Source organism: Neodiprion lecontei, chromosome 5 (genome assembly GCF_021901455.1).
Source record: "Neodiprion lecontei isolate iyNeoLeco1 chromosome 5, iyNeoLeco1.1, whole genome shotgun sequence".
NCBI lineage: Eukaryota > Metazoa > Arthropoda > Insecta > Hymenoptera > Diprionidae > Neodiprion > Neodiprion lecontei.
In genome coordinates this window covers 21,684,016-21,703,684 of record NC_060264.1, presented here as the reverse complement: position 1 = coordinate 21,703,684, position 19,669 = coordinate 21,684,016, and the positions used below count along the sequence as shown (strand labels likewise).

Below are 19,669 nucleotides of genomic sequence, written 5' to 3'. Positions count from 1 at the left end.
TAATCACGCTGTGATGATGCCGTTGCCAGAAATTACTAGCGCACCCACAAGTAGCGCCGTCTAGCGGCAAACGGGCAGAACGCTTTCTTCCAGCCTGAACTCGGATATGCTCGGATATTCCGGACAGGGGCAGCGGAGCTAAATTCTGAAATCGAAATCCCAAAGGCGTCAACATCATTTGACGGCTGTCATATTGGTTGATCACAAAGCCTAGAGAGGGAAATAAAGATATTCACATCTTGTCGATCCATCGTCAAAATTAATGGATTACGTACGCGGATTTGATTGTATTTTTGACGAGTGACTGGCTGAAGTAACCTGTAGATTAAATCAAAGGAGTGACAGTTTCGAGGGTTTCGAGTATCGAACGTTGTAAACATGACGGTCCATAACCTATACATATTCTCGCGTAATTGCACCCTCTTGTATTACGCGGAATGGAACCGTTTGAATAAGTCCGGAATGACGAAGGAGGAAGAGGCTAAGCTGATGTACGGAATGCTGTTTTCGATAAAATCGTTCATAAACAAAATATCGCCGTTGGACCCGAAGGACGGTTTCCTCCACTACAAAACGAGCAAGTACACGTTGAACTATTTGGAAACACCGTCAGGGTTGAAATTCGTCCTGAACACCGACAACTCGGCGCAGAACGTTAGGGGTCTGCTTCAGCAGCTTTACAGCCAGATTTACGTCGAGTATGTGATTAAGAATCCACTTTGTCAATTGAACGAACCGATACAGAGCGAACTCTTCAAAAACAAGCTTGACGAGTTGGTCAAGTCATCGCCTTACTTTTGAGGAATACCCTTTCCGCATTTCGCCTCGTATAACGGTGCAGGAACTCTCACAGTGGTGATCCTCAATCAGTTTCGTACAAGTGTTCAGGATACGTTTGTCCAGCAAGTAGCGACGTCACTCGGACATTTTCGAAACACTGCAGCGACGATATATCCCGAAAAACTGATACTTTCCTTTTTTTTAAATCGAGTTCTATATGTTCACTTATACTTGCTGGTATTATTAAATCACTATTATTGTTATTGATCGATTATTTTGAATTGTATCTAAATTTCATTTCGTCTCTTGTCTGTAAAAGTTGTAATCACAATATAATAATCAGCTGTACAACTGTAGTATAATTATAATGTACATATATTGTAAGTATTAAAATTATGTTATTCTAATTTTCTTTGTTATTATTCTTATTACTACATTTAATCGGAAAAATATTCAATCTTTACTACCTAGAATATACGAGATTATCATTACACGAAATCACGCAATTGTAAACATTTAGAGGAAATTTAATAACAGACGTGAAAAAAAAACGAGCATGGAATTCATGTATAGGAAACTCTTGTAATTAATGTTCATGTTAATGATTGATAACGGTTTTATGTAGTCTACCACGAGTGAGATGGTTCTACTATACTTCTGCGTTTTTACGAATTCTCCTTAAATGAATCCTACTGCAATTTCGGAATAATTATAAATGCAGACTGCGATAAAATAAACATATTTTAAAGAATTTGCTCAACAGTTGAAATCTTGATTTGTCGAAAAGAAAAACCTGCAGTTTTCACGTTACCGACGGTTCGGGGTGCCTCAACGGTTGTGCATGGCATCGCCTCAAGACCTGATTAGCATGTTTGATCGAATAACACGACCACGCATGCAGGTATGTATACGTCACGGATTTGTTTGGTTTGTGAGCTTCTTATATCGTCGTGGATCTATGAATAGGAATAGCCGGAGGAATAGTTAATATAGGAATAAGGGGCGGGTGGACGTTTACCGGATAAAATTTGCGAAGAGAGTCCTGCAATAGTTTTTGGCCCAACGCCCAATGGACACAATAATAATTATTGTATCATTTACTCGCGTTACAAGTGCGAACCACAAGGCCTAAATACACCGTACGTATAAAATGGCAGAAGAAGTAGAATGACGTGAAGAAGAATTAGCAAGATCCATGCGTTACATCATCTAACCAGGATAGCGCGGTCGTTTCTTTGCGCGTTTAATACGTATAGTCTTTTTGATAACTTTGTATTAAACATAGCTTTCTAAACGTCATTGCAAAAAACATTTGTTTATGTTTCTTCCATTATACTCGCGCGTCACACTCGATTTACGTCACAACTTAGCCCTCTATAGCTTGTTATACACCACAGATCGAATAAAAATTGAGTGTTAGAGAAGCTGAGGAAAACTTGAGACTCGAAAATTTTAAGGATACTGAAAGAAACAGATGGAAAACAAAATGTCAAATTCCATACCAAGAAAAGTCGAGTGCCACTTCATGTGATCAAGTTGAAATTCAAATCAAGTGAAGCCGAAAATTAGATTAGAATCGGGATGAAAAAAACCGAGAGCGCAGAAATAAACAACGAAAATCGAAGATAGAAATCATGAAATGGTTCTAGCACAAGGCAAATTGAGATTCACTGTACCTAATCGAATAAAATCTGTCCGAGTGCAAGTTAGAAGAAGAAGGTAAAACTCATAGGAATGTGTATTAAAAAATTTAATTCATTTTTCTGATGGAAAAAAAATAATAATAATAGAAATGAAGACTGGAAAAGAAATGGGTTCGACAATCGTTTGTGGGTGTTCAGCGTTGCAAGAGACGTTTAGAAGTCGTGGATGTTGCACAAGCGGTTACAATGATCGTCGTTCCAACATAGTTGGTGAGTAATAACCCGGCCGATTAGTTTTTTCGATGATATTAAACATCAATTCATTATCATCCCTCTTCTTATCAGTTCGCTCGATTGTAATTAACGCTTAATTACGCTCCAACTCATGGCTAGGTTATTTGACATAGCTCTGTTGATATTATCCAGATGTCATTCTTGAAGAGACTATATATTATTGAGGATCTCGTTATTAGACCGATCCCAAGAATTCCTCTCCCCAACAACCCTGATAGTTGAATTTTATCCAGTACTTGTCGCTATTTTCAGTTTATCAGAGTGCGTTTTACCAACATTTTTTCTTCAAACGGATTGATATAATACACTTTAATTTTGAAGTTTTTGAAAACTCGAATTTCATGTTTCTTGTTTCTTCGTTTCTGCTTTCGCTCATTGTAAACCACAAGCGAATTGCAATAGTAAAAATCACAGCTTCACAGCATGAAGGCAGCTGGTTTTCATCTTCTTCGCTAACCTGCAACGTCTCGTCGGTAGTTTGTATCTCAGTGAGACCATCTGACCCACTCTTCGAAATTACCATCTCTCTCCGCTGTAGAGCAACAATCCCAGAGTCGTAAGATTTCCTTCTGTTGAGACTGCCTGCATCCAGCGTGGCGGAGCAGAATAGAAGTCTCTCGCGTCGAAATGAGTTGAACGGATTTTAAACAGATCTTTTTCTTTTTTATACTTTTCCCTGAACAGATTAACATTCTGATCCATTATTCGCGCACGTGTGTTTTACGAGTTTTTGATTTCTGTGATTTTTTTAATATGTGATGTTATTTCTATTTCTTTCTTCGGCTTTGGTGCTGCCGCGAAGATTGCGACGAATGAAAAGTTGCAAAAATCGCTCTAATACAGAAAAATCAGTGCTGAATTGTAACGATAAGTGCAAATAATTATGATGCGAAAGTTTGGTAAACCAAAGGAAGAAGAGCGCGACTTTAACGCAGGAGTTAATTATTATTATTATAGAATGAAAACATAGATTTCTGGATTATATAACATATCAAAAAACAAGTATGCAATTTAGTTGTTTGGGCGTAAAATATTAATATTACAGTTGCGCAGCTGGTTGCGGATGAAAATTGATAGTGCTTTTGCTTTCGTAATTTTTTTCCTTTGGTAAGTTAAAATTCTTCTTTTTTCTCCGACTCCTTCCTTGATGATTCGTTGAGCAAAATTATAATCTTGGCACTCTGGGATTTACGCTGACGTAAAATATCTTGAAAAACAAAGCTTTAAAAAACAAAAATTTACCGCCGCAAAACTTGGTGTTAAAAATAAACTTGGGTTATTTACAATTTTAATTCACGACTTGGCGAAAAATTGACAAAAGAGACGTAATTTTAGAGAAAGAAGGCAAAATCCCATTACTAAATACCAGTGTTTATGCTGATGGACCTAAGCATATAATCCTAAATACACAATTGTCACATTATCCATGTAACAATATTACCCGTCCCAGGGGCATAACACCTTGCCTAGAAATGTCTTATGATACGCACAGGCGTCGCGACACCAGGTATAATAACACGAGAAGGTGAAGGCATTTTTACCTGCGACAATACCCGCGTGCATACCTGCACGAATCGACCGACCAACCGACCCCACCGACCACGTGGCTTTTACTCTGTTACAGGGGAACAGAGATGGGGAGGCACAGAACACGTTTATGTGAAAACAGTTATATAGGGTGGTCACAAGTCGGTGAAATTAAATCTTATTCAAATCCTACGAGTTTTGTGTGAGATAATTGCAAGATAGAAACTTTTGTACGGTCCGTATCTATTGTACTTCGAAAAAATACTTATGAAAACATTCGCTATCCATATTTTGTAAAGTAGCATACGGGAATTCGTCTTTTAAACGTGCGTTTCAAAAGTTTTAGAAGATATCTGGGTGCCGTTAGATTTGAAAGTTTCATTTTTTGAGCTTCCAAAGAAAAAAATTAATATTTTCCGGGCGTCTTTGAATGCGTATTTCTTTTTTTAAGTGGATGAAAGAAACAAAAACAGATTGATTCGAGTTCGTACCAATTTCTTTCAAAGTTCGAAAACACCTTAAAGACGTATACATTATTTTCCTAAGACGTCTCTATCGAATTTTCTGACAAAACGATGACAAATACCAGAGATTCATGACACCTTCGGAAGACGTCTAAAAACCATTGTTCCTCATTAGGGCTATGTATGAAAAAAAATGTCCGAAAGATTTGTGTAGACATGTCTCAAAGATGTTTATATAGACAGTGCCGAAACATTTCAACTGCGAGAAGTCTCTTAGGTGGCTTTCTTTTACTTTATTCCTCGGGGCTAAAATCCCGTGGCCACTCCGTATAGAGTATGCGTTTATACATCCACATATCTAAATCGTGTGTATCTAATGCAAGTATGCGTCCTTAGAAAGTTACCTTCTTTTTCCCGCAAGAGAAAAGGAGAGGAAGAGAAGCCAACGAGTAAGGGAACTGAGTGTAAGTATAGGGCATTCCATGCCGACTCAACCGACGTCGGACCCTCACAATTTGTTTTTTTCTTTTTTTTTCAAAATTTTTATAACATTGTCCCAAATCCAAGACAGTGGTCTCAATGTTTTAAAATTTTGTTCAGTAATTCTGTTTCACTTATGATTTTTGAAAACCGACATATCTTTAACCTTAATTTAGAGATCTCAAAAAATTTCAAAAAAAGCAATCATCAGCTTTTTATAGGCTGCTGCTCAAACATTTTCATACACATCCCAGGATTTATAAGTTTTTTTTTTTTAATCAGCCTGTAACAATCTGAAAAAAATTTCAAATACCATGTATTACTCATGAAATTTTATAAGCAGCCATCTATAGTGAACTAACTCTTCGATACATTTTTTTTTTAAATCTTTCTTCCGATAAAAAATCGAGGCAAATAAGGACGATACGCTGGCTCGCACTGGGTCTAGACTTGAAAATTTTAATATCTCACACAAAATTTAAACATTTTTTTGCCGATTTCAGATTACGGCCACAGACATTTTGGATTTCAAAAATCATGAGCAAAACAAATGTGCACGAAAAAAAAGCTACAAAAAATCCGGGGTATTGTTTCGGAGTTGGGGCAATTGCATAAATTGTTTGAACAAAATCTGAAATGGTCAGGACACGACGTCGTTTGAGGTGGCGTGGAATGCCCTGTATATATAAATGCACACACGTGATCCATGAACATACATACACGCTAAACCATCACACCATGACGCAAACCGAGAGTGAGTGAGTAGGTAGCGAGTTAGAACTGTACCTCACATGTATACTACACATATTCATGTATACCTAGCATAGTTCTAAAGCGAAGACCGTTGGCTAGACGTATACTATACGTATCTAACTCCGCTAGTCCAACAACTAGTATTCATGAATAGAGGAAAGCTCACGCCTCGTGTCGCAGTCAGCTGGCAGACAGGCAGACAGGAAGGCAATTCGAAATGTTTTTACCTTGCGGGTTTTTCACTCTCCAATGTGTAATAGCCAGTTACCTGTAATTCTGTTTTCTATGTACACGATCTCTTTGCAAAATTAATTAGTGACAGTGTTGTCTTTTCACTGGTACCGCTATGGGTGAGATGAACGCGAGGATAAACGGATTTTAGTGCGTAAATATTACACGTGGGTATAATAAGGTTTTTTTTTTTTCAACCTAACTAAGAGAGAATAAGAGAGAATAAGAGCGAGAGAGACAAAAAGAAGAGAAAAATAGGAAGTGAAGAAATGTAAGCTGGGATTTGATGATTTTTTGAAAAATAAATCGGAGATGTAAATAATAAAATGCACCGCGTCATGATATACGAGATAATGTTAATTCGAAGCAGACATTGAAAAAATATTCGCGAAACTAACGATCGCGTAGTTGATGCGATTGCCAAAGACCCCAGCACCATATTTGCAGGTGTGCGTATAATTATAGCAGCTAAGAAAAAAGTATGTTCTCTTAATGACGCAAGAAAAAAAAATAAAACAAACAATCAAGAAAAGCTTGGGAAGCACGGAAAGTTAAAAGACACGGCAAAAAAACAAAACCAAAAAAAAACTGCGATATTCTAATACAAAGGTGCATATACAATATCCAAAAACACTATGGTACGTCTTTTTCGGCGCAAAGAACGCCCAGACGACAGGCACCTTCTGGCTAGTATGGACGCTGTCAATGGCGCCAAAACTCAACACCAAGTCGACAATGGTATGCTTCTTTGTGTTTCAATTTTCACTCATTCATCCTAGTATTTTTTTTTTTTTTTTTCCACAAGACTCAAACTTTTTTTCATGCTATCTCCTTCTCTAAAAATAACCACACAATCTCAATTGCAATTTTCATTCACGATTTATATAAGTTGCAAACAAAAATAAGAAAAATTAACAAATCTCAAAACATGACCACATATATTAACAAAAACTGAAAGTAAACAATCGTCAAATTACAACAGTGAAACGAAAAAGAGGAAATACAAAAGCAAAAACCAAGGCATTGAAAAAATATTGTACAATAAAATTCGGTTACTCTAATTAAAAAGTGTTGGTTAACGGCGTAAATTAAGTCTTTTTTTTCAGATTAACATGCTACTTTTTTTTTTTTTTTAATATCAATTCGTTGCATTAATCTGATGAGCCACACTAGGGAGGTTCCTCATAATATTGAGCAAAAAAAATTGCAGCTACCCAAAAAATAGAAGGTAATTTCGTAACAACGTCAGCAATTCGTTAGAATCTTTGACAGGGAAGTGAAATTGGAAAGAATTGAAACTTGTCAAAATGTGAACGCTGCCGGAAGAATTCGCCACGAGTTTGAGTCGTCCATTCGACCACCTGTGGCTCTCGGCTTGAGGGGGTTGCTTATATTGATCCCGTAGAGTACGGCAAGGCTATACATATAGCGAGAGTTTGTAGGGGTTGGTTTACGCGTGCCACACCCGACGGGGTGTGCAGGGTTGGGTTTCGTTCATTCGCGTTCTTCAGAGCCCGAGTTCGCGCAGTTTTCGCGCAGTAGCGACACCGTGCAGGGGATCCGAGTAGCTCACACCCACCCTTAGGCGACTAGGTACATTATAGATACGTTAGTAGGTATAACGTAACACGTTTTGGTTAACGATAAGTTACGTTGCACGTTACTACGTAGCGTTGCGCTGTACGATTCGCGCGACCTCACACCACCCTAAAAAAAAAACCACGATTCTGGCGTATTTTAGTACAATGGAGGGTTCTGTTCCAGCCGCTTTCAACCACGTTCGCGACAACATCGAGGAACTCGGAAAACTCCAAGTCGCAGCCGACGACACTGATCTACTTTTCCTGAAGGGTCTACTTGACAGTCCCGTTGTCACTTCGCTGATTAAGGTCAGTTGCTTTTGATTTCTATTGTGAAACAAAACGCGCATTGTTCACATTCTGGGCTTTCGTTTTGCCAGAATGGCACAAACTCTATCAAAGTATAATCTGCACAAATCACGTTCGTAACAGTGAATTTTAAAACTTGTTAAAAGAAGATATACCTGTGTCACTTAGGATACAACAAACCATTTCGGTCGATTCAAAATTAAAATGATGGACTGCAAAATTTATCCCATTACAGGAGCTGTCCATCCATAAAAATTTGGTTAGCGAGTTAGCGCAAGATGTGAAAAAAATTTTGATATCGTGAAAGCCAAATCAAAACTGCTCAATTGTTTGAAAAATCTCAAGAGATCATTCCGTTCTATTATTTTAAATGTAAAAAATATCTAACCAGTTCAATTGAAGGCAATATCATAACATTCATTCAATTTTACTTCGATTGAAACATGATCATAACGAAAGCACTGAAACTTGGTACACTTGCAAAATGATAGAATCGTAGAATCTATCCATAATCATTAACGATTCAATATTTCCACTTGATGTTTTCACCTTGCAAGTTTGATTCTCTGTAAAGAGGGATACCGTTTCTTTTAATTCAGTTAATTAAGTTTGATTCTCTGTAAAGAGGGATACCGTTTCTTTTAATTCACTTCTGTTTGAGAAAAAGTGTAATAATTGCAGGAAATTTATGACACAATAATGTTTGACGTTGCGGGCCCTCTTTACCATCGTTACAATCCTGACATCTTGGGTTAGCCAGCCAACTTCAGCATCGTTTCATCTTCTGATAGCTGCAAGCAAGAAAGTGTGTATACGCGTAGTATGTAAATGCGCATACAGCATGGCACGCACCCACCACCACATCATATACAGTAATATGTATAATGAAGAATTCCCCCTCTCTGTGATATCCAGCTAAACCAAACCTAACTTCATGTTTACCTACTCGCCGAGCCACACATTCCGTCTAGGTAAGGCAGAAAGCCTCATGGCCTGGCCGGACATGTGTGCGTGTGTAAAGAAGGAGGAAAGAACCGACGAAAAGACGGGTTAACAGCCTCGGATTCTCACCGGTCTTTGCATTATGAAGTTCATAATCGACTCAAAATCTCACGAGATGCAGATATCGAATTTCAACCACTGTTAAGACATTTTTTATATGAAATTTCTAGTGAATTGCTCCGTGATTGAAAGTCTAAACTGTGTCATCGAATGTTCTCAGTCAATAAATAAGAGATTCGATAGAAATATGACTATTCGTATAAATAAAGCCTATCAAAAAACGTTTGGCCATTGTAACTTTTATCTGAAATTTGACTCCGATCATAATTCTCACCTTAATATCAAAGATAACTGGTCAAAGAATGATTCGGGCTGAGCATATTGAAAAACACAAATTCGAGAGAATCCAATTTCACAATTATCGGAAGTAAAATAAAAATTATATATTAGACACTGTTTTCAATCACAGCGGTAATTAAATTCAGTTGATAATCTGATGTTCTCTTGAACACAAGTTTTCAAAGAAATCACTCTGCAGTTTCATTATGAACTGATAATTAAAGTTTTCGGATTACCTCTGAGAGAATGTCGACCCTGAATCGTTTCCAAAAAAAGTTGGTCAGGAAGTCTGGTAAGCAGAGATTGGGAAGTGTTGACACGTGATAAAGAGATAGAGAGTGGATTAGGAAAGTGGATCTGAGGGGTCAGAGGTCTAGATCTTCGTTAGTTGGAATACAGGGTTAATTGGCAATTATGGTGTGAATCATAAGATTCTCAGCATTAACATGGTAATATGAACATAATTGGTCCATACCCCGTGGTCAGTGGTGAATGGGCGTCGAGTCAATTGTCCTCGGGTCAGTAGGTGCAAGTAGTGCGCAAGCCTTCGGTCCTCTACTTTTTGCTGGATTGGTATTGTAGCCACGACGTGCAATTCGACTCCTATCATGTACGAAACCCGATATAACACATACAGGGAAATAGATCACGATGGTCGTTTTTCCTTCGAGCTCTGCGTGGTTGAATGAAATCTGTGCGAAAAGGGATCTTCACAACTGTTTATTCTTCGTACCGTACGAAATTCATCAGGCTTTTACACGAAGACAATCAAGTGACAGTGAGTGTAATTAGTAGTAGGTACAGTAATAGCGAAAATAATATTGAACATCGAGTACATGCCGATCTACGCGGACTACGACGAATTGAAAGTGAACAACGGTACAAATGCCCCGTAATCGAGTTTCGCAATTATTCCTCATGCTTCAGTCTGTTCTCAAACGTGTTAGTCGGTCAGCCATAGCAGGTAACATCTGCAATAAACATTACAACAAATCCGTTACACTTCAGACCCAGAAGCCCTTTATTTTCTTCTATGTTGTACCGCTACTGGAACCGAAAAAGCTGTTTATGCTATATGCCATTAGCATTAGCTGGTTCTGAGTGATTCCACTCAGCATATAGTGTTCGAACAACTTCCATCACACAGTTGATCACATGGGGCCTTTTCACCAATCTGTAAGACGAAACGCAAATAGAAATTCTTTTTTCTATTCAAATCGTGTTTGTTCATAGTGTCGAATCTCATACCCACAAGAAAATCGAGTAGTGTCGATTTCATTATTGGTCAATCGAAGCCAGTGGTTAAATAAATGGTTTGATTTTTCTCTGCTCAACTTTTTACGAAATCAAAAAGCATTCTGTTCAGTCAGACGAACGGGTTCATGCTGAAGCTTGAATCTAACGTCAACTTTGGTTATCACTCGAATGGCGGACTGTAGACGCGGAGTTTCGTGAATTTCGCACAGAAGAGATGATGAAGGTCATTGGAACCACGGAGCAATTCATTTGTCCGAACATTACAATGATTGTTCCTCCTTCTGATCCATGAATGCCAGATGGTGAAGGATGGAATAAAAGTCCCATGGATCAAATGAGAATCGCTGAAGTCGAGGTGAGTGTGTTGCACATAAATGTAACTCTGAGCGGGTTATCGGATCGCATACCTAGCCAGTAGTATGGCTGGTGGTTTCTGGTCTCCCCTCCACACCTGTTCGTAAAGGAGTAGTGCAGAGGGGCCCGTTCCGTTCGGTTCCATTCCGTACCGTTCTCTGTCTTCTGCGGTAAGCTAGAAGGCGAGGAACTACTGTGTTCGTTGCGTTGTGCCGTGAGTGCTGTGAGCGGTCCCCAAGTGAAGTCAAGCCGAGCCAAGCCAACAAAGTGATCCCAGAGGCGGATAATAGCGGCACACCTCGGTCCTCCGAAGCACGTCATTCTGCGACGAACTCATAAGCTTTCGTTTTTTCGTTATTGCCGTCGTCACGAATCTGGTACAAGTGATCTGCAGTTCCATCCTCTGCCGACGTCTGAGGTCGAGGGAGTTCAACTCCCGATCAAGGTATGTCACTCCTGTTCACCAAAAGACTATGTCAAGCCTCCGCACCTTCGAAGTAGACCTGTTGGAAGAACAGTTTGGATTTTGATCATCGGTGAGTCGCAAGCTAAATGGCGCCACAAGCCATGTTCAAACATGAAGCCTTTCACTCGAGGCAAGTTAGTCAAAATAGATGGAACTTTTTTCTTGATTAATCATGAGGATGAGTCTATCACCTTTTTCTTCACGAGTGAACAAAGATCTCATTGTTCTTAACGCTGTTTCGAAAATATGCAAAATAATTTTGGACCAGACTCTACGGGACTACTCTACGTGGTTTTCCTCTTCGTCGGGACACAAATCATCGGTTTGGTGGTCTTGCGTTACCTCTTTCTGTTGACTGGGCGTTTCCCCCGTATGCTTAATTCCCATTGCGTCGGGAAGCGACATGGTGAATATCATACTTTTGGTACAGGCCACACCAGTGGCTATTTTTCCTTCTGTTTTGTTGCTTCAATTCCGAGATCTTCAGACCCACATTCTACGAAATTTGAATCCTTTTACTGACACACGCATACTAGTTTGACAGTATTAACTGAAATTTTACGTACACTGAGGTTGAAAAATTAGTATCCATGGTTGACTACAGGCAGTGAGTGACACGATGGCCTTCGTGTGGTTTCAAATGTCTTTTAGTATACACAATACAGTCATCATTATACAATCGTGAGGACATTTTCTTTATTTTTGCCTCAGAGGTATTTCGTAATAAATAGTGTAGTAGCTTATAAGCCGTTATTGTAGTATAGTAGTACATATAGTAACTTGACTCGCGTCTTTGCGTATGACTTATTGCTAGTAATGGTTGTGTCATCATTTGCATCGGTTACGCAGACTGCCGTTCATTTTGTCGACAACATAAACTGTAAAATGTTTTTTTGCATTTTAAAAGTATCGGTCAGCAAACATGTTCCTTGGTTTGTATAAACCAATGAGGTTTCTGATGGCGTCGTCAACAGCATGATTGAGGGACTAGTTAGAGTGTATTTCATCAAGCGTGGGCGAGGCAGTTGAATCGAATACTCTCTCGACGTGAACGAGTAAAATACTGAGTCGAGTCATAACTTTTGAATGTACATGGTGTTCCATTTTGAATTGGCACAATGAAACACATATATATCCGAATATTTGACTGATTTTTGAAGAAAGTGTTTTAAACAGAGCTTGCTCGTGGTTGATCATTCCATTTTTGAAAGATCTTTGTGAGTGAATTTTTTTTCTGAATATTCAATAAAACGCTACTCGTTGTTTGCGATCCTTCGTTTAGAATTTAGACCAAGTCCGTTTGAAATTTAGAGTTGCATGTATGTGTGTGTACGTGTAGAACACTTAATCGGTATAGTGTACATAATAGAGAATTATTCACGGCCCCTGATCAGCAGAACGTTTGAACGACTTCCTGTCGTTTTGCTGGTCTAATGTTTCAATTTCAAAAGTCTCAAGTGCGTTGGATTTAATCGTTGCCCAGATCGATCGGCTGCAGAAATAAAATCGAAGCGGTTCGGTGAAAACGGCAAGTTATACATTGAACAAATCATCAACAAATCATCATATTATATATGTATATATATAACATGTAGTTGATAGAAAAAAGTTGAATGTGCCAAAAAATAGAAAATTAATTGCTTCGTAATGAAACCGGTCTGGAAATGTTCAACGTAAAAAATATAAGGCTGGAGAATTTTTTGAAAATTTTCAGACCGTTCAAACGATGTTTTAGTTGACCGACAAAATTGAAAGTGCTGAAGTAAAATGGAAAAGAATCGGCACATCATGGGCCTGGTGTTGAAATGTTTGGAATAGCAAATACAGTTTATGAGAATTTTTTGAGAATTTTAAGAAAGGCCATTTTTAAAAGCAATTTAAATATTTATAAATAATTGAGTACTTGAATAAGAAATCTGAAAAAAATCTCGTACTGTTCCAGAGATGGGACAATGGCAACAACTTTTTTAAACAAAGTCAGATGTGGTCAAATTCGCATGGAATTCCCCATACGTATATGTACAAAGATAAATTCGCTTTACAGCAACAGGCTGCAGGCCGGATAGTTGCTCGATTTAATTATTGACACACCGCACAAGTTTGCAAAATCTCTGCTGAGCTGCGTCTACGTAAATCATGAAAGTTTATGTAAAAATCAACGCAAGTAGACAGAAAATACAAAGTACCGTTTCTGTTCGGTCTATGTCGGTCACTTGCAAGAATTAATCATGGCGATCGCGTGGGCGAACTACTGTATATACACATACGTATGTACATATACACCTGCATTGATGTAAACCCTGGAACTGATCCATGTAAACATGAAATACGTTGCGCTGATTGTCGGAGACCTATGAGATCGACGTTTCCTGTTTTCCATGCAGAAACACAGCCCATTGCAGGGTATCAAAAATCTTTATAGGAAAAAAAGTTATTATTTTGATACTGCCTTTTTCATTTGCTAATTAACGAATTAACCACACCAGTAGGTGTATGGAAAGTCAAACGACGACAAGTATTTTTGTCGCATTCATCATCGTTATGATTATTATTGTTATTATAGTCTGCAGTGCATTCTTTTGCAAATTATGCATGTATAATAACGCGTTTCAAGCATAACGTACAAACATTGAACATTGTTATCATTGTGAAACAAGAGTAGTATCCAAGTTTAAATAAGTAGCGGTATAATGATTTTATTGTTATGCACTTTGGTTGCGAAATATGTATATCTAAACAATACAAATATTACCCTTTTCATACACTGAAGCGAAGATTCGAAGTTTTTGGCATCGCTGCCAAATCAAACATGCGAATTTGAAATTTGAAATAAAATCATTAGTTGATTTTCAATCACTTGAATCTGAAATTATTTTGAATTAGAAAACTATGCAAGTTTCAAAAAATCATGCCATATTCTATAAATCGATCTCCTGCACCACGATTGGTTCTAACCAAATTTGAAAATAAAAAAAGATGCATGATACGTTGCAAGAATATATTATGATACAGCAAAAACAAACTTGAAATAAGCATTAATAATTTATTCATTTTTGCAATCTGGTGCACCAACAGGTTCAAGATCGCCTAGAAGACTCGCCGGCCGGTTTTGCGAATCCAGTTTGCCAGGCGTGTGACATAGTTGACGATATTGTGCACGGTTTCAAATCATCACCCGATCAAAACGCAAGGGAATTGACGAGGCTCTTAAAGAACCCACATTTCAAAGCCCTGCTCGAAACCCACGACGCGGTCGCCGAACGTCGCGACGCTGCTTCGACGCCTGATCAATCATTCGTAACCAACAATATGCCGGCCGATGACAGAACCGTTGCTGTTAGGGTCGTAGGGCTGCGAAGAAACCAAGACGAGCCATTGGTGAGTTTTGAAAAAAAGTCAATGCATGAACATCTAAGTTGCGAGCAATGGAAATCCGTTAAATTATTGTAAACTTTTGTTAACTAGCCATAACAAGGCTGCAGTAGATTTTTGGTTTTGAAAGTTTTACAATTCATCATTCTTCGATTTTCATTTTTATTTTTAGGGACTGACGGTGCAAGTCGACGACGTAGGAAACCTCGTGATAGCGAGAATCTTGGGTGGTGGTACAGCGGCGCGTCAGGGTCTCTTGAGGGTCGGTGAAATAGTTTTAGAAGTTAACGGAAAAGATGTTCACACACCGGATGAACTGCAACAAGCGATACATGAAGCCAAGGAGAATCTGACGTTGAAATTGGGACCAGGACTCACCAACGACGGTTCAAGGCCCCTAAAATCCACGGTAATTATCCCCTTTGTAAGCTTCTCTTATCGTCAATTTAACCAAATCGATAAAACTGTTTTTCGAAAGTATCAGTAAGCATCACATTACCTGTTACTTTACTCCCATAAAATATCGAAATGAACCAATTTTGGACGTGTGAAAGGAACGATTGTAATTGAATTAACGATATTTGAAACCATTTTTCAATCCGCAGTGTTACATGCGAGCTCTTTTCGACTATGATCCATCCGAAGACACGTTGCTCCCATGCCGAGAGATCGGTTTACCGTTCCAGAAAGGAGACATCCTGCAGATAGTCGATCAAGCAGATCCAAACTGGTGGCAGGCTCGCCGAGTTGAGGGCGATGGTCTGGGTGCTCCTGGTCTGATTCCCTCGCTGGAACTTGAGGAGCGTAGAAAGGCGTTCGTTCCACCAGAGGCAGATTTCGTGCACAAGATAAGCATCTGCGGCACGAGAATATCGAAGAAGAAAAAGCGCAAGATGTACCAGTCGAAGTTGAATGGGCAGTTCGACAGCGCCGAACTTCTCCTTTACGAAGAAGTCGCCAGAATGCCGCCCTTCAGACGCAAGACTCTAGCTCTCGTTGGACCACGTGGCGTCGGACGAAGAACCCTCAAAAACAGACTCATCAACAGCGACCCAGACAAGTTCGGCACAATTGTACCATGTGAGTCTACTCTGTACTTCACTTATCCGAAAAATCGACGCTTTGAGCGGGATTGAGATGGTTTTCAAACTGTCTAATGCCAATTCACTCTCTGGAGAAATTGTAAAACACAAAGGATGATATTGAGGTTGTTTGATGTCCTTCAAAGTTGCAAACTTTAGTGGAAGAATTCTTGTCATTGCACCAAATTTTTAAGGACTTTATTTGCATCACCAAAATAAACATTCCCTTTGTCATCACTTCTGGTCCGGAATAAACTTTCGAATCCTTCTTTTATGAACTTTGAAACTCCGGGAAGCTTCGGTCAGCTGAAAATATGGATTTAAGGTGTTCCGAAATTGTTTTCAGACAAGATGTAGCACAACATCAAAGATGAAACTGATGTAGTGAGAAATGATTCCAAGTTCAAGTAGCTTGGCTGCATAAGTTTTCTTGTCATTTTTCAAGCTTGGGACTTTTTAAGTCATCACCAAAAAGCCAATTTCATTAGATCTTCCATTTTGGTTCGAATTAAACTTCTTCTTTCAAACTGAATTCCTGATTTTTTGCGAGTTCTGAAAGTATGGAACAACTGGTCAATGTTAACTTCACAGACAGGAAAAAAACAATGTTCACTATATCATCCTTATATTGCTGTGATGTTTACATGGTCACAAAGTAAGGGTTTTCGTCTGATCTTGGAGTGACTTTTTCCAGACACATCGCGACCTCCAAGGGTGTTGGAGGAAGACGGACGGAGCTACTGGTTCACGGACCGAGAATCAATGGAATCTGATATACTGGAGCACCGTTACTTGGAGCACGGTGAGCACGGTGGGCACTTGTACGGAACGAGATTGGAGTCGGTTCGTGAATTGATAAGGGCAGGGAAGATGTGCGTGCTCGACTGCAGTCCGGCAGCACTGAAGATACTCCACAACAGCACGGAGTTCATGCCATATGTTATATTCATCGCGGCACCTGGCATGGAGCAGTTAAAATCACTGTACGATCTTGGAAGGTCGACTGGCGCCAGTAGCAGAAATTTGACGGTAAAAAAAAGTTCATTGGCAATCGGTACACAAGCAATTGGACCAGTTTCTAGACTTTATGACATTTCAGATAAAATCATATTATAGATAATGGCTGTTTTTTTTATAAATGTCAATTCCGCATTTAGCCTATAGAGGCGCGACTTTAAATGGAAACAAATTGTAAGCATCTCTTTAGTTTTTTTTTGGTTGTTTTGCATTGTAGATTCTATCATTATTAAATGGTTTCTAGAAAAGTTCGACAAGTTATGCCCTTTCTATGTGAAAAGAAAAGAAGTTAAAAAATATACATCTTCAAGGCCTTCTCCGATACCTATTGAACGCTGATTCGTTTTTTTCTTTGTACTTCATAAAACCGTATTTCAGCATTTTGATGATTTGGCATGGTAGCATTGTGTAAATATATATTGTATCAAGTATCTATAGATGTCATTCCTGGAACAACTTTTTCCGTTTATATAAACTTATTTTGAAATTACGGCAAATTTTTCCTAGAAACGTTTCCCCCAAAAAATCAACTCTCTAACGTAAAATCAAATATATTTGACTTACGTAGCTATAAAAAAATGAACTTATTTCGTGTTAATCACCCTGCACGTTGATATTCAATTTATATCAACTTCACGGATCTCCAATAATGTCTTTTTATATTTTTACTTAAATCCATCCACGAAAGAGTTACGATTAACGATGAAATATTTTCAGTAGACTGAATTCAGAGTGAAAAATTATCTCAAGCTTATCCCTACAAAAGTTCCTATATACATTTATCTATTTCTATATACTTTAACGTAAGCCCTCTACTTCCTATCCGTAGGTTTTGTGTCATACATGTATGTATTGATCGTTGCCAAGCCCGACGTACATTACTGTTATAATTATTATTGTTAAAACTTTAATTTGAGAATGCCCGTAATGATTGACACAATTTTTTTTTATTTTCATTTTTTTGGTACTTTCGTATGTCGATGTTGGCTTTGCTAGTTTGACCGACAAAGCTCCATCAGGTTTAGCTCAAGGCGAGCTCGCACCCTGGAATCACTCGCATCCCTATACGAGGTTTGTAAACACAATTAAAATATACTAACTTTGTTTTTCATATGTTGACCGTGTACATATTATATAAATACGCATGAAGTATTGTGTATTATTATTCGCATGAAAATAATTATATCGTTATAAAAAAAAAGTGTGAGAAAAAAGTATCTGCGATGATGAAAAGTAATTAATATTTACTCCTCACGCAACGGTCAATCTATCTATTTGTATGTTTATTCGTTTATTTACCCAGGAGGACGACCTGAGATCAACGCTTGAGGAATCGGCAGCTCTACAGCGAGCGTACGAAAAGTACATAGATTTAGTTATCGTCAACGAAGATTTCGACCAGACGTTCAGACAAGTCGTTGCCGCCATGGAGGCGTTGGCAACTGAGCATCAGTGGGTACCGGTAAACTGGATTTACTAGTATATACGAGAAACACGTCCGCAAACATCAGAAAAAAGATTTAGTATTTCTATTATTACACGCATATATATATATATATATATGTATAACAGTAATATATGTGTAAACTTAATGCAAACAAGTTCAAAAATATAAGTGAATAAATAGTAAGAATAAGCTATATAGGTATAACTTTATAGACATTTTTAGTTCACCATTCGTAACCTTACGTATATTGTATAAGTGTATGAGTTATAGATTATGCCGTCCAATATTTTTAAGACACCGTATTTAATTATTAGCTGTATTATATACCTACAATATTGATGTTAATTAATATGAAATATATGATTGTGTGCGGTACCCGCACCTATATAATTTCGCGTAAGAATGATATCTCTGCATTACATACATATGTATTATATGTATTTATTTATATTTTATTTTTCTCTCCCTTATATTTGCCATTGCTTTACGAAAATTACAATAACAATCATAATATTTCTTGACCGATCAATATATTATTTTCTTTACGTTATGTATGATGTACACATATTCTAATATATTTTTGCGATATTTTCAAGTCACTAATTAGCTCCGAAACTGGTTGTGTAACATATATATAGACAAGCAATGAAGGTCATGAGAAATTTTCTTTCACTTTTAATTTTCATTAGCTGAATAAACCCGTAAATGTGCTTTTCGCAATGAAATACCATACTAGCGTATATATATATATCATATTTTTTCACAAACATTTTGTCATGTATATATATACCAACATATACATATACATATACTTTATGTACACATCATATACCATCATTTATTTTTCACCTGTGTAAATAGGCAACAGGTAAGAAAAAGCCACTTAAGAACTTTATAACAATAAAGATTTATTTGAAAATTTGTGAGTTCGTTTGTATTTTCATTTAAAGGCAATGCGGTACAAAATATGTCGATGAATTTTTTCAATTCGGTGTTAGTCTTTGTATCTAATCACCAATCGTAAAATTATACACATCTCGAATAAGAATTTTATACAGAGTACAACGTATGTATATTCAAATATACAAAATAACGATGGTTCATATCAAACAGTACTCTGACTGTCAAACCTTTAGAAAAACGCGTCTTTACGCAAAACAGAATTTTCGAAATGGGAGCCAAAAAGGCCTCGAACATACTTCAAAATGTCAACTTTGAACACCACGGAAGGGAAATGCGTGAATGAAAAATGATCCGGTGAAAATGTAGGCG

At 37.9% G+C, this 19,669-nt stretch overlaps 2 protein-coding genes and 1 long non-coding RNA gene across 6 annotated transcripts; 2 read left to right on the top strand and 1 right to left on the bottom strand.

Moving 5' to 3' along the window:
* The first annotated feature begins 93 nt into the window (after positions 1–93).
* LOC107226007 (trafficking protein particle complex subunit 1) lies at positions 94–1,531 on the top strand. The gene has a single exon (XM_015666671.2). It carries the CDS (start codon positions 379–381, stop codon positions 799–801), a length of 423 nt encoding a protein of 140 aa, XP_015522157.1. The 5' UTR covers positions 94–378; the 3' UTR covers positions 802–1,531.
* Positions 1,532–2,557: 1,026 nt separating this feature from the next.
* Positions 2,558–19,318, top strand: LOC107226005 (MAGUK p55 subfamily member 2). Of its 4 annotated transcripts, XM_015666668.2 has the most exons (8): positions 6,765–6,910; positions 7,937–8,061; positions 14,555–14,857; positions 15,024–15,260; positions 15,457–15,931; positions 16,628–16,962; positions 17,947–18,021; positions 18,254–19,318. In XM_015666668.2, exons 1-8 carry the CDS (start codon positions 6,808–6,810, stop codon positions 18,428–18,430), a joined length of 1,830 nt encoding a protein of 609 aa, XP_015522154.1. In that variant the 5' UTR covers positions 6,765–6,807; the 3' UTR covers positions 18,431–19,318. The 4 variants fall into 4 exon arrangements, with proteins under 4 accessions (XP_046597811.1, XP_015522154.1, XP_046597812.1 ...); XM_046741855.1 differs by lacking the exons at positions 6,765–6,910; positions 17,947–18,021 and adding an exon at positions 2,558–2,693; XM_046741856.1 differs by lacking the exons at positions 6,765–6,910; positions 7,937–8,061 and adding an exon at positions 10,073–10,180.
* LOC124294782 lies at positions 10,107–12,035 on the bottom strand. Its single transcript, XR_006904717.1, has 3 exons — positions 11,822–12,035; positions 10,651–11,516; positions 10,107–10,576 (listed from the first exon to the last, which is right to left on the bottom strand). It is a non-coding gene; the product is annotated as an uncharacterized LOC124294782 (long non-coding RNA).
* Positions 19,319–19,669: the final 351 nt, after the last annotated feature.

Coding starts and splice junctions, on each gene's coding strand:
- LOC107226007 (XM_015666671.2), top strand. CDS start 379: ATGACGGTCCATAACCTATACATATTCTCGCGTAATTGCACCCTCTTG.
- LOC107226005 (XM_015666668.2), top strand. CDS start 6,808: ATGGTACGTCTTTTTCGGCGCAAAGAACGCCCAGACGACAGGCACCTT. Junction 8,062..14,554: donor TTGTCACTTCGCTGATTAAG/GTCAGTTGCTTT, acceptor GTGCACCAACAG/GTTCAAGATCGCCTAGAAGA. Junction 15,261..15,456: donor CAAGGCCCCTAAAATCCACG/GTAATTATCCCC, acceptor TTCAATCCGCAG/TGTTACATGCGAGCTCTTTT.